Consider the following 13,569-nt stretch of genomic DNA (forward strand, 5'->3'; position numbering starts at 1 on the left):
GGAATCCACTTAACATGGCAAAAATCTTGTGCCAGATGGCCAAAAATCAGTATCTTGGTTCTTTAAATCTTATTTTTTACCAAACTACTCTTCAGAACCACCTAAGCTGCAGGTTCTAAAGGATATAATATCACAATTTTAGGGAAGAGACTTACAAATGCTGTATTTCATTTCTATCATGAAGCTATCATAATAATTTATTGAAATTAAAACATGATAGGATTTTAAAGATCATGCAACCCCCTTATTTAATAACTGCACACTCTGAGGGCCAGGACGGCCATGTGACTAGGCTCAGATTACACATTTCAGGAAAGGTAGAACTGGGGCCAGAGCCCAGGTCTCCTGGCTCCGGCCATTCCAATATTGCGCGATACTCATACCTAAAGGTCAGCAACCCAATTCAACTCGAAGTCCTCTGCAAAGGCCACATTATGAACTCTGATGCAGTTTCATATAGGTTGGACTAAAGGCATCAGGGGAAAAAAAGGCAATTTAATTTTCTAGAAATTAATTAAAGCATGGATTTGTATAAACAGCTGGTATTACACATCACCATATGCTGTGCTAGGGTGAGCATTACTTCTAAAAATATTAAAGCTTCTCTGACGAAATTGAATCCAAGATCAATTCTTAGCTGGCAACCTATATGAAGCCTTGTTTCACATGGAAGATCTATAAAAGCGTATTTGGCAAGATTTCATCCATTAATAGTTAGTACCCAATATACAATCCTCCCTTTAGCTGGACAAAACCTACTCAGAACTTTTTGCTGGAAATTAAAGCTACCCATTAAAACGAACTCCTCCAAACAAGCTGCTGGGCTTCTAGCTTCAAATACATGTTGTTACTTTATCTCCTCTCACCTTAAGATCATCAAATCAAAGGGTTTGAAGTCACCAAGCTATATCTCATTAGTTGACACCAGCATTTGTGTATACTTAACACACACAATTTAATTTTCTAGAAATTAATTAAAACACACAAAATACGCACACAAACCAAATAAAGTTACCTGGCCATCTCCAGAACTAGAGATGTATTTTTAAGCGTGGCACTGTGTTTGAGAAACAGACTAACGCCCCTACTCTATTTCCAGCCAGTAAGAAGGTTCTATCTGGGTTGGGGTATTTAGGAAGGTGAGGGGGCAGGGAGAAGAGTCACATCTTGAACGCCCTTGTGCCAGTGACAATGTTAACTGCCTGACCTATTTTGGCTCCCTTAAACTACAACCCATTCCTTTGAGTGATGTAACCATGTCCAAAAGAGGACATAGGAGAGCAATTTGGCCATGGTCACAATGTCACATCTCTGATATTCAATGACCTGAGCTTCATGCTGCAAAAACATTTCCTCGGAGGGCTAGCACTCCTTTGACCCAGGACATCTTAGAGCTCTTACATCTCCTGTGCACTGGCCTTCACACCAGCCTGTGCAATGGTGAGAAAAAAGTAAGAAATGTGAGGTATGAGGGGGTTAAAATAAAGTAGAAGGGAGGCTAAAGCCACACCTTGCCAGACCATGGTATCACTGAGTCACTAGAGCAGCAAAAAGAAACAATCCCCATGGTTCTTGCACAGAGAGCCACACAGCCCCTCTGGATGGCAGGTGTCTTTTCAGCTAAGGCCATCTAGAACCTCTATCTCAGGAAGTTTATCTGGATTTTATTCTTTGTTTACACAGTTATCACAGAAGGATGAAAGAGCATGGTAGGATAATGAACACCTTTACCGTCTCCGAATGCCATCAGAGCACAGCCACAGCAATTTATTTTTTAATTGATGATATTCATAGCATTACATCCAAATTGCACTCCTAGAATTAAAATCCATGAGCTTCAGGGTTTATATTTTTCATGCTAATGTGGCTACACTAAAAACACCTTGTAATTATGATTACTTTCTTATTTCTAATTTTAAAAAATCAGATAACGAATGGGGTCTTCTTGCAAACACTTCACTTCTGCTACTCTTCGTTCTCTAGCTAAGTCACTGTAGGCAAGAAGGCCAGAAACTCTCAGCTGAGCTGGGAATGAAGAATCCAGCAAAGTGGCTGGGGACTGAGCACGTTCTGAAAGCTCTGCCATTACTCCCCCAAAGACCAAGCTAGGAAGAAGAGCTGAAGGTGTCCTGTGAGCAGCACCCATGCTTTGGGGTGCCTTTTGGCACCAGAGGATGAAGAAGAGGGAGCAGAACTAGAGGATGTCTTGTTGATGGATGCTAAGAAAATGACAGTTGGTGTTTTTGTTCTTTGATTGTATTGAAAGAACACTGGTTTTGAAATTTGGAATCTGGCAGATTTTCCTGGTAGTCCAAGTTCCTCTATTTAATAGCTTGAACATGTTATTTAATGTTTACCACCTACCTTACGGGGTAATGATGAGAATTAAATGAGGAAATGCACATAGTTCAGGGCCTAACACAAAGTCCCTGCTCAGGGAACTGAGAGGGAACAAGGAAGAAGGGGAGAAAAACCCCAAAATGTTGCAGTAAGAAGAGGCCATTTTCAAGGCCTACTCTCCCTGGACTCTTCCACAAATTCAAGGGCTCAGAAATCTATAAGGGACACAGCAGGCAAAGCTAGTCCTCCAAGGGAAGGTAGAAAAGACATATTGGAGGCTGTGCTTTAAAGAAGGGCTGTCAAATATATATGAGAACCTGTAGAAAGCTATGGAATCTCCTCAGAAAAAAACACATTAATACACACAAATAACATCACACATTTCATTTTAGGGAGTGCACCCTAAGAACTCCTGACTTAATGGCCTTCAATTTGCTGGTAAAGGTTACCTGGTATGTCTCCAAAAGTAACTTCGCTAGAATGCCATCCATCTGAAAATCCAAACACATGAAGCCTTTAACAAAATAACAAAAATGAAACCAGAGCAGGAAATGTGAGAGGTGAGAGCAGAGCCCAACTACGGCCTTTCTGAAGGCACACCTCAGGTCCAGTGAAGCCTCTGGAAGTGGCATCTGTGTAGTTCTCTAATGTCAGGCCACCTTCTCAGCGGCCCCTCACAAAGGTCCTCCTCAACACACCTTCTGGTGTTTCCAAACCTGGCCTCAGGCCAGAAGAAACCTGGAAATACTCATAGCAGGTGAGATCCTGACATATGGAGGCAATAAAAGGCACAGGTGCCAGGTAGAGGTCAGAACCCATCCCAGACCTCTGCCTGCTGAGGCATGTGAACACAGGCTCCCACAGGCTCCATCTGCTATGCCCCAGGGCCAGAGCCTCCCCCTGTGAACCATAACCAGAGAAACACAAGGATAACTGTCCCATCCCTATAAGAGAGCCCATCAGCTCAGATAAGGGAGATCAGGTGAAGAAGTCCAAAATAACGACAAGGAGAAAAGAACAGCTTTGCTGCTCTGCTTCATCAATTACCAAAAAAAAAAGAGAGAGAGAGAGAGAGAGAGAGAGAATGATTGTACAGTTTTTCCCAACTGCCTTGGGGCAACCCTGGGGTTTAGGACATACTTCCTGGGTCTGGTTCTCCATGAGGACACAGAGTGACCTCAGGGTCTCTTTCACATTGAAAAAGTATATCTTCAATATGTGAAGCCCCACATAGAAAGCTGATTAAGAAGGAAGAAATCTGCCCCACCTCTTAGCCCCAGCACTTTCCAGTCCTAGGCCACTTCGAGGGGACTCACTTACCGGGTTCAGTCTTTGAATTTCCAAGACCAATGTGAAGGAGTATGGAATCAAGAGAGAGAAAAGCTGGTCAAGTCCCAGTTCTGCCACTTATTAGCTGTTTCCTTTTGAAAAGTTACTTTTTGCCTAATTTCCTCATCTGTAAAATGGGATTAATCTTTCCCCAATTACCACACAAGGCTCCTATGAAGAGCATCCCTTGATGGGACATGTAGGAATACTTTTTAAGTTGCTCCAAACAGTAAGAAAATGTCAGAAACCGTCAGGTAAATTAGGGGAAATGAGGGGAAGTGGATTGTACAAAATAAACCGTGTGTTCCCACAGCCCTGCAATTATAATTCTGCTCATTCCATGCAACAGAACAAGGTGAAGCTCCCAGATCAGGATCCAGTCAACAATAGGCATGGACCAATGGCCTCCACAGGCTGCTCCCATGGAACATCCTCCTTTCACCTCCTCCACCTGCTTACTCACTCGTGATGATTCAATGTTTAAGGAGAGCCTACAGAGCTTAGTGAGTCAGCAGAACAACTCAAAGTGCAGGCATGGGAGAGGAACAGGATAAGAATGTCCAGTAAAATGCAGGCCAGACCCCTCCCAAAAAGGCACGGCCAGAGGAAAAGGGACACCATCTGTTAGGCTAACTCTAGCCAAGGCTTACAAATAAATGAAATACAAAAACAATCTTCATCTCAGATGTACTCTGAATGCATATTCATTTAACAACTGCAAATCAAAACTGCCCTTCCTCTATACCTCACCATTTCAACTTAATTCAAAATACATCGACCAAGCAATTGGAAGTTTCCAAAGCACTGGCCTCACACTTCGTACAACTGAGAGGATCACTGAAAACATGCACCTTGAAATGCTGTACGCTTTCTTCACTAACAGGAATCTGGACTGCCCAAAGAAATGGCTGATTTCAGGGCTGGGGCAGAGTATACACAAGTTGACCCTGAAAGAGCTCATTATGCCAGAAAGTAAAAAATGTTCTCAAAAAAAATAATGGAAAAATACCACACAGACAAAGAGCCAGCCTGAAGGGGCTCCCACTAGCCAACTCTGGGACAATTTGAGCACCAAAATAATTGAGTTTACTAGGGACTTATAAACCACTGGAAATCAGAAATTCATGAGTCCATACCAATAACAGACAGACAGACAGAAATGAGGGAGGGTTCTTGCTTACAGTACCATGCTGAAAGCTGACTGGTAAACTTGGAAGGGGTACCAAGTTAGATAACACCGATTTTGCACCTATCGCAAGATGGACTCCAGTAAAACTTGCCAATCGACACTAAATATTGCATTGATTTTGGTGAGAAGCAGAATATTTGCATGAACTTAAAGTGTCTCCTCATAGATTGGGAGGAAGAAAAAAAAACAGTAAAAAAACCCAGTAATTATACAGTCAAGAAACTAAACAACATCTTGACAAAGTGATGACAATTAGCACTACCCATGGACATCATTTGCCTCCAGATATGACATCTTGAGAAGGACACATCACCTATGAAATATTCCAACTGAAATTGTATAGCCAGAATCCGAGGGGGATGGATGGGAAGGAGGAATAACAGAACCAATGCTTTATTTCACATTTTCAACAGCAAACAACCCCAAACTTAGGACCATTCTATATTTTTTAGAAGGAAGGGATGTATATCTTAAAAGCTATTTCAGTTTAATAAAGCTAATGAATGAAATGACAGGAACTATCTGACCCTAGACTAGATCCTGTATTAGAGGACATTATAAAAGATATCGTTGAGTTAACTGGCCAACTTAGAATATAATTGTTAGATTTGATTCATAAAAACAATAATTACCAATGTTAAATTTACTAAAGTTGGTAACTGTACTGTGATTATATGAGACGATCCCAATTCTTAGGAAAGAAATATTTAGGTATTTAGAGGTAAAAGTTCATGATGTATGTAATATATCCTCAAAGTGGTTCAGAAAAACACAGTTGGTAGTGACATTAGCTGTGGGGGGGGGGGGGGGAACACGGGGGTGTGTGTGTGTGTGTGTGTGTGTGTGTGTGTGTGTGTGTGAAACAAATAAAGTAGAAAGCAGCATGTTGATCTGGGTAAAGGTACACAGGTATTCTTATGTAAGTTTGAAATTATTTCCAAACAAAAAGTAAAAACAAACAAAACCACATGATTACATTCTTGAAACATTGTCAAGTCTTAGCTTCAAGCACATCATTCTCTTCTGGATTCCCTACTTCTTTGACTTCTCCCTAACAGGCAACTTTTCTTCAATTCATTCCCTAAAACTGATGGGTCTCTTGTTCTTAGTTTACACACTGGCCTACAAAGTCTCTCGTTCACATCTGAGGTTTGAACTACACATAGACATACCACCACAGAAGTCCGTATTTCCAACCACTTTACTTACTGGACTTCTCCACCTGAATTCTCATGAGCTCGTCAAACACAATTCAACACTGCCAGAACATAATTTCTAGATCTGGGGGACATTCAGACATAGCTTGGGACCTGATAAAAACACCACAGGCCACCAATCTCTTATTCCTCACTCTTACTTACCACTCTGGGGTCCCCTCTGATGGAAAGGAAAGGAGAAAGAACAGAACCAATGCTTTACTTCACACTTTCAAACAACACTTTCAAGCAAGCTACAGGACAATAATTACCAAAAACCTCAAGAGAAATGGAAGAACTGGGGAAAGAGCAAGTATAATTCCACTCTGCAGTACATCAGCCAGCATAGTCCTCACTCTCAGAAACCACAGCAAGAGATGTCCCAAGCACATATCCTGTCAAACAAAGGACTAGCAGGCCAGGCTCAGCTCCATTACTCTTTACCCTCTATGGCTGCCTCTCACCTTCCTCATTTTGAAAATTAGGGCGCCCACTTTCTCAGGGAAGAAGACAGGCCTAGAGCTGCATCAGAAAACCACAGGTATTATTCAATCCCAGTTAATATTCTTGTACATTTCTAGTTGGTATCACTTTTGTTTAATCTTTGTAGAGGGATACAAAATATAAGTTGAGGACATCTATGATGAAACACAGGCATCCCACAGGTAGAGGCTGAATCTGGAAACAGAAGATTTTTCACTCACAAGTGGCCTGGGTACCCAATTCCAAATGCCCCTATCACTATGGAAACATTTTAAATCAAGCTACTTCTTTAGAAATACCCCCTCTCTTAAGAAAGCTACTGAAATTACTACCCAGCTACTGGCAGACCTCCCATTTGGACATTGCAGATGGCTTATTTGCATATTATCGTTCTAGTTGATGACTGTTTGGGGGCTATGGGAAGCAGCAGATGGGTGGCAAACTTTTTTTTTTTTTTTTATGTGTCAATCTGGCAAGTAACCAGGCTAATGAGTAATCACTAAATAATAATCTTTCGTAACAACTCATAATGAAAATTCATTAAAAGGTCACAAGAAAAAAATCAGTTTATAAATATAGAAAATTTCAAAATGACAAAAAAAGAAAGAGCCTGATCCTACTTTTCCCAAAATTTACATTTGGGAACAATCCAAAAAAGTCCAATCCATGGCTCTGAAGGCAGGACTTGGTTACTTCGAAAATCTTACACAAAATAGGGACATTGTCAGGGGAAAACTGAGGTGGAAAAATATAGAACTTAAAGGTTGGCAAGTAAAATTTTTACTGGGCTAAGTGGAAAACAAAGTAGAAAATTGAGACAATTACTGGCATAATTCCGGTCAAAAAGTCATCCTAATTTTGCCCAAAATAACTAGATAATTTAAAGCAAAATTTGTTTTCATCCTGAATTATCCACATAATGGCTTTAATTATCCATCACTTATCACATAGAGACAGGCAAAATGCACAATGATAAACAGGCATCTTCTAGTGAATTCCAGGTGTCTCTGCTGCTATCAGTCAGACTTAATCTCAAATAAATGTAGATATCATCCTGGCATCAAGTCTTTCAGAATTAAAGAACAATGATTATCATCTCCACTTTCTTATCTGATTAGATTTATAAAAATTATTGCCAACGTTTTGTGTGAATCAGGTATTGATCGTAATGAAATAAAGACACAGTATACAATGTCATTTTATGATTGTGAATACAGAGTATGTTACAAAAAGTAGGAAGTGAATTATGGTGTCACAGTGATCATCAGATCAACTTTTAACCCACCGGCTGATTAAGAGGTAAAACCGGCATATACTTGGTGGACATAAATTAGCACTAGAAAGTAATTTTGCAATATGTACTAAGATTCAGTAATTTTAGTTCTGATCTGCCTCCAAAGAAATAATCCTGAATGCTGACAGTATTTTATGCACAAAGATATTCATGTAAAATTATCCAGAATAAAGAAAAAAAAGTCATAAACTATTTATTCAGAGGTTATTGCTTATGCAAATAATGGCACAATCATACTACCAAGTTGTCTATAGATATTAAAGGGAGTTTTTAAAAGGGCATCCAAATGACTCAATTTTTTAATGTCTGATACATGAAAACTACAGCGACCAATTAAAATTTTGTCAACATCTTTAAAAGTTATAAAACTTTCACATAAACTACACATTGTAAATATTGAAAGAAAATCATTTTCTGATGACTACGAGGGAAAATCTGGTGAGCTTTAAAGCTAAGTCCCCAATAGCGTGGAGATAATGACCTTCTGAGTATCTCCATCTTTCAAATCCCTCCAATCTAACCAATCCTTTCCCCAAATTTGCTCCTCTCTCCTCCCTAGTCTTCCCCAACTAATGTTACCAATGTCTAGCAAGTCACTCAAACTAGAAAACCTAGTCTTGTCCCTCTTCCTTCACATCCAATCATCAAATCTGATGAATTTCCTCTTTCAAAACCTTTCTGCTCTCTCTATTTCTCTCCACCCCACTGCTGGACCGTCAGCTAAAGTCACCATTGTTTCATGCCTAGAGTACTGCACCAATCCACTAAAGGCTGCCCCTCCAACTAGCAGAGTCAGGCTTTGCCTGGGTTCAGATCCTGATTCTGTCACTTAGTAGCTATTTGTGATCATGTTACTTTCCTTCTCTGTGTTTCAGACTCATCAGTTACCTTGCAATAATAATAGTACCTACCTCAAGGGGCTGCTGTGAGGGTTAAATGAGTTAATATGTATATAAACAATTAAAACAGTGCCTGACACCTAAGAAGCACTTACAACCATCTGCTATTATTGTTATTATAAACTTGATCCTCACTGCACCCCCAACACAAAGTGCAGTGTGTGGCACATATCCCCTAATGCCAGATACCTTTATTTCTGCCGACTCTTCATAATAATGTGAAATGGAGCTGCAATTTAACTTCATGAATCAACCTGAAAAGAAATGGTTATCAAATTTAATTTTCTTTTGAAATTTAAAGTTTCAAAAAACAGTTGTTCCAAATACTTAATTGGGGTGCTTTTTCCTGGGAAATTTTTATTTTTACCTCTAGCTTCCTGACAAATTAAAAAATTATACTAAATGTTGTCATCTGTCCATCTTCTCAGAAAACACCAAGCTTTTGTATCTCAGAATCAGAAATCAGGGAAAAAAATATTTTAACACTCAAGCTGATGAAGGTGAAATACTAGTGGAAGTATAATATTTTATGTTTTGCAGCATATATGAAGTCTGTAAAAAGTTACACATGCTGGCTCAGCAATTCCCTTTAAAAATATTCCCTAAAGAAGTAACCAGAGATGTAAACAAATGTTTATATACGAACGTGTTCATTTCATGCCAATGTTCTATTGTGAAAAACTGAAAACAGCCTAAATGTCAAAAATAGAAGATTCTTTAAATAAATATGGTTTACTCAGCTCTTATTTTAACTGGCGAAGCAGCCATTTAACAATCAGACTTTTGAAAAACATTTAACAAATATTTATGTGAAACTACAGAGAGTGAGGCAAAGGGGTTGGCGAGAGCGCTGCGAGGAAATACAACCAAATACAAACAGCGGCTTTCTCTAACTACTGAGATTAGAGACTATAGCCTTCTCTGTGCCAGAGTTCAAAGCCCGTTTCTGCAATTATAGTAGGAATGAGATCTTGACTCTTGTTACTATGCCAGTTTCCTCACTTGTAAGCAACAGCAGAATTCTGAAGCTTAAATTAGTTAATACATGTAATGTGTTGAAAACACCCCTGGCACACAGTAAGCACTGCACAGATGAAATTCTTCTCAATAATCCTATGTCATTTTTGGAATTTAAAAAATCAATATGCATTACTAATACTTCCTCATTTCTTAAAAGAAATCAAATGTGGCAAAAATTTAGACCAATATATAAATCCACCACCCCTCATCAAAAACTTTTGGGGCTTGAAGTATTTCCAAATACATAACTTCAAATTTTTAGAAAGATGATACAATGCATTGAGCATTCTATATAAAATCGTTAAGAAAGGTCTTCAATCAAACACACTGACTATGACACAGAGCAGGTGAGGTTTTACTGCTAAATAAGTTATGAAGAAACTATAATTTCAGAGCTTTTAAATTGAGAAATGTGACTAAGGGATCCTGAATCTATATTATCAAATGTTAGCATCATGGCAATATCAGCAGTCCAAAATGGCACATGGCTGGATTATAAATCGCTTCAGATGCTTGAACAAAGAATAATGACAATTTACTAAGACCTCAACTCTGGTAGGGTTCCACTAGAGCAGGTTTATCAACAGGGTACTACTTACATTTTGGACTGGATAATTCTTTGTTGTGGTGTTCTGTCCTATGCACCGTAGAATGTTTAACAGGAACCCCGTTCTCTACCAAATGCCAACAGCACCTTCCCAGTTATGAAAACCAAAAATTCTCCAGACATTGCCAAATATCCCTGGGATTAGAAGTATAGCAGGGAGTCAAAAAATCATCCTAGTGTGCAAAAAAAATCACCCACTTTTCCCCTCTCTCTGTATTCCACAACAGAAATCCAAACTGCAACTTCCCCTGGAATGCTGATGATTTTATAGAGGCTCACCATTCTTCTTCGCCCCCTACCATATCCCAAACCCCAGTCAAAATGAACTTCTTGCTTTTGTATCCAAGTACAATATGAGCCTGCAACTCCAGGCTTTAGTTCACACTGGAATCCACCTCAAATGCCTGATCCCACCTGCCTTCATGCCTCCTAACAGAAGATGGTCCTGACATACGGCTTTCCGAATAAAGCGTTTCTCACATTAAAGTATTGAAACCAGAGAGGTGAACAAGCTACAGGTGTCCAGAAACATGACTCCAAAGGCAAGCAATCTGTCAGATGAAAAACCAAATGTTTGGCTAGTTTTCATTATCTATGAAACTGGGGAGGACAGGGAGGAATCACACAGGTCATCATTTCCCAAACTGGTTTCTCCCAGAAACCGTCCTGACAGATGTTAATAGGCATCTTGAAAGATGTGATGCTCAAGTAAATCTAAAAAATTATCTTTAACAGTTTGTTGTTAAAACCATGTAAGTACCTTGTCTTTAATATGCTAATTCTTTCATGAAGCTCCAAGAGTAAGTAGAGAACACTGCATTTCCCAAGCTTATTTGGCCATTAAATCCTGTTTTCCTTCTCCGAATAATGTTGACTTGCCTGATGAGGGTTCCAAGGAGCACCAGTCTGGGAAACAATGACAGAGCCCTAACCTCCAGGGACAATCCTAAAACAACCTTTCAGCTATTGGTTTCCATATCTTTCTAAACAAGTCTACCTATGTGCACAATTTTATAAATCGCAGCATTGTTCAAAAGAGCAAAGTGAAAACATCTTAAATATACACAAATAGCACACTGGTTAATACAACAGAATACTACCCAATGTGAAACAACTGGGATGCTCTCAGTGTACTGATACAGAAGAATCTACAAAGTACATGAAAACAACCAGATAGAGATAGAATATTATGTTTTCATATGCCACTATTTACATGAGAAAGGAAGGAAAGGAAATTAAAATAACATATACAAGGATGCCAACATATGCATGGATATCTGCAGAGAAACATGCTAACAATAACACTGGCTGCCTCTGAGGAAGAGAACTAGCCAGGGGAGAAGCAGAATAGAGACATTGATGTCTAACCTTTTGTACTAGTCTGACTGTATTATATATTCAGAAAGAAAATTAAAGTTAAAAATAAATATAAAAACCCATTTTACCAGTCTCTTTAGAATATAAATTAAAATTAAGATGCAATTATCTACTAAAACTGCAGGCTCTATTAGTAAAGAGGCAAAACGAGGAACTTAATCAATGATATGATTCGGAAGGCTGATATCTTATTTTTTTTTTTTAATAATAAATAAAAGCGAAAATAGGTTTTGATAAAGCAGTAACAACATCCCATTCCCCTTCATGATTTCATAAAGATTCATCATCTAGCTATTCACTTTGCTCTTTCATTCGTAGCTCCTCCAACTCCCAGACCCTCCTCCTCCACCAATCCACAGAATTAAAAGTAAAAATACCACCTCCACAAAAATTACAACGGCTTCTTTTATTAGTTTAGTACATATGGATTTCATTTTGGCAGATTCCTCCTTGTTGATTCCAATTTTCAAAAAGTATCACCAGAACCAATTAGCTACAGTTGAAGCTGTACCATATATTAGGTTTTCCCCCAGTGGAACAAACTGCAGCTGCCACTTTCCTGAAAAATGGGTCACTGATTCACCGTGTATATCATAGAAAGTCATCATGCCTCTTTGCTGGCATTGTATTTCCTTAAAAAAGAAAACATAAAGCTTCCTAATTTATCTTTTTCCCAGGAACCTAAGTACATCGCCCAGTGTGTGATACAGGCTTATACAAAATAGCTTAGTAAATAAACTTTCCTCAAAACATTAAGGCTAATGTAGGATAAATTAAAAATGGGTAACTCTCCACTACTGAACAAAGATCTCATTAATTAAGGAGACCTGGAGAAAGCAGAATACTCGCTGCCTCAGAATTTCGAGTCCCATAAATACCTCTCTGGGTCCTGCCACTGAGCATAATTTTAACTTTCCCACTCAGAGAGCTAAAACCTGGAGTAGAGAAAGTAAAATGGTGTGAAACTATTTTTTGAGCAAATTATCAACTGACAAAAAATGATTACACTGATATTTGACTAAGTTCTACGAGGTCGGTGCTAAAATTTTTCTATCGAAAATAAACTATTATTTTCTAAGTTTTTCGCAATGAGCACATACTAATAGAGGAAAATAAAAAGTGTCGTAAGGGGAAAATTCAAATATGGAAAGATTACACGTTTTTAAACAGTAAATTTATTCATGGAAAACACAGGTGGTCAATCATATGGTTTTATTTGAGAATTTCTAAAATGTCCCAGAAAACACTTTTGGCAAAACAGACTTTGGGCAGGTCCATAGCCTCAACCAGTTGGTAGGCACCAGAAAGTCAACCTCTGATTCACCAAATTGTGTAAGAAACACTCAGCAATGAGTTGCTACCAGCCACTAGCACCTATAAGCAGACAGCACACAGCCAGTGTCTGGAGTAGTTAGGAGGGGCTGCAAGGGCAGATGACCCTCAGAGCAGGGAGGATAGGGCATTCTCAGATAGACCAGATGGGGCACACACATTAATGGCAGCAGGGTATCTCTGTGAGTCCCTGGTGGCCAGAAAGTTTGCCCATATACCTGGAAATGGTGCTGTATAGCCACTGGATACAGGGAAATTTGAATCTTAACCTTTCTGGGGCTCAGTTTTTCCATTTATAGAAGAGCAGTGGTATAAAAGATAATAATACTAATACACAGCTCACAAGGTTGTTACATGTACATAGTGTTTATATAACACTCCCTGATATATGAGGTTCTCGATGAATGTTGACTGCCTGCTATTTTTCCAGCATTTGACCTATTACAAAAAATAGCTATCCTGTCCCAATTCCAGGGACACCAAAGATACTGACACAAATCTTT

At 39.0% G+C, this 13,569-nt stretch overlaps 1 protein-coding gene across 2 annotated transcripts in view; it reads right to left on the reverse strand.

The window, feature by feature from the left end:
- Positions 1–13,569, reverse strand: part of SH3GL2 (SH3 domain containing GRB2 like 2, endophilin A1) — a 178,477-nt gene that overhangs the window by 132,001 nt on the left and 32,907 nt on the right. The window contains exon 1 of one of the 2 annotated variants that reach the window (XM_039871042.1): positions 8,920–8,984. The exons of the other annotated variant lie outside the window; for it this stretch is intronic. Coding sequence (XP_039726976.1) covers positions 8,920–8,976 — 57 coding nt within the window. The 5' untranslated portion in view covers positions 8,977–8,984. Of the gene's footprint in view, positions 1–8,919; positions 8,985–13,569 lie in introns of those variants that run through there. 2 annotated transcript variants of the gene reach the window in all.

Source organism: Pteropus medius, unplaced genomic scaffold, assembly GCF_902729225.1.
Source record: "Pteropus medius unplaced genomic scaffold, Ma_sr-lr_union100, whole genome shotgun sequence".
In the NCBI taxonomy this organism is placed as follows: domain Eukaryota; kingdom Metazoa; phylum Chordata; class Mammalia; order Chiroptera; family Pteropodidae; genus Pteropus; species Pteropus medius.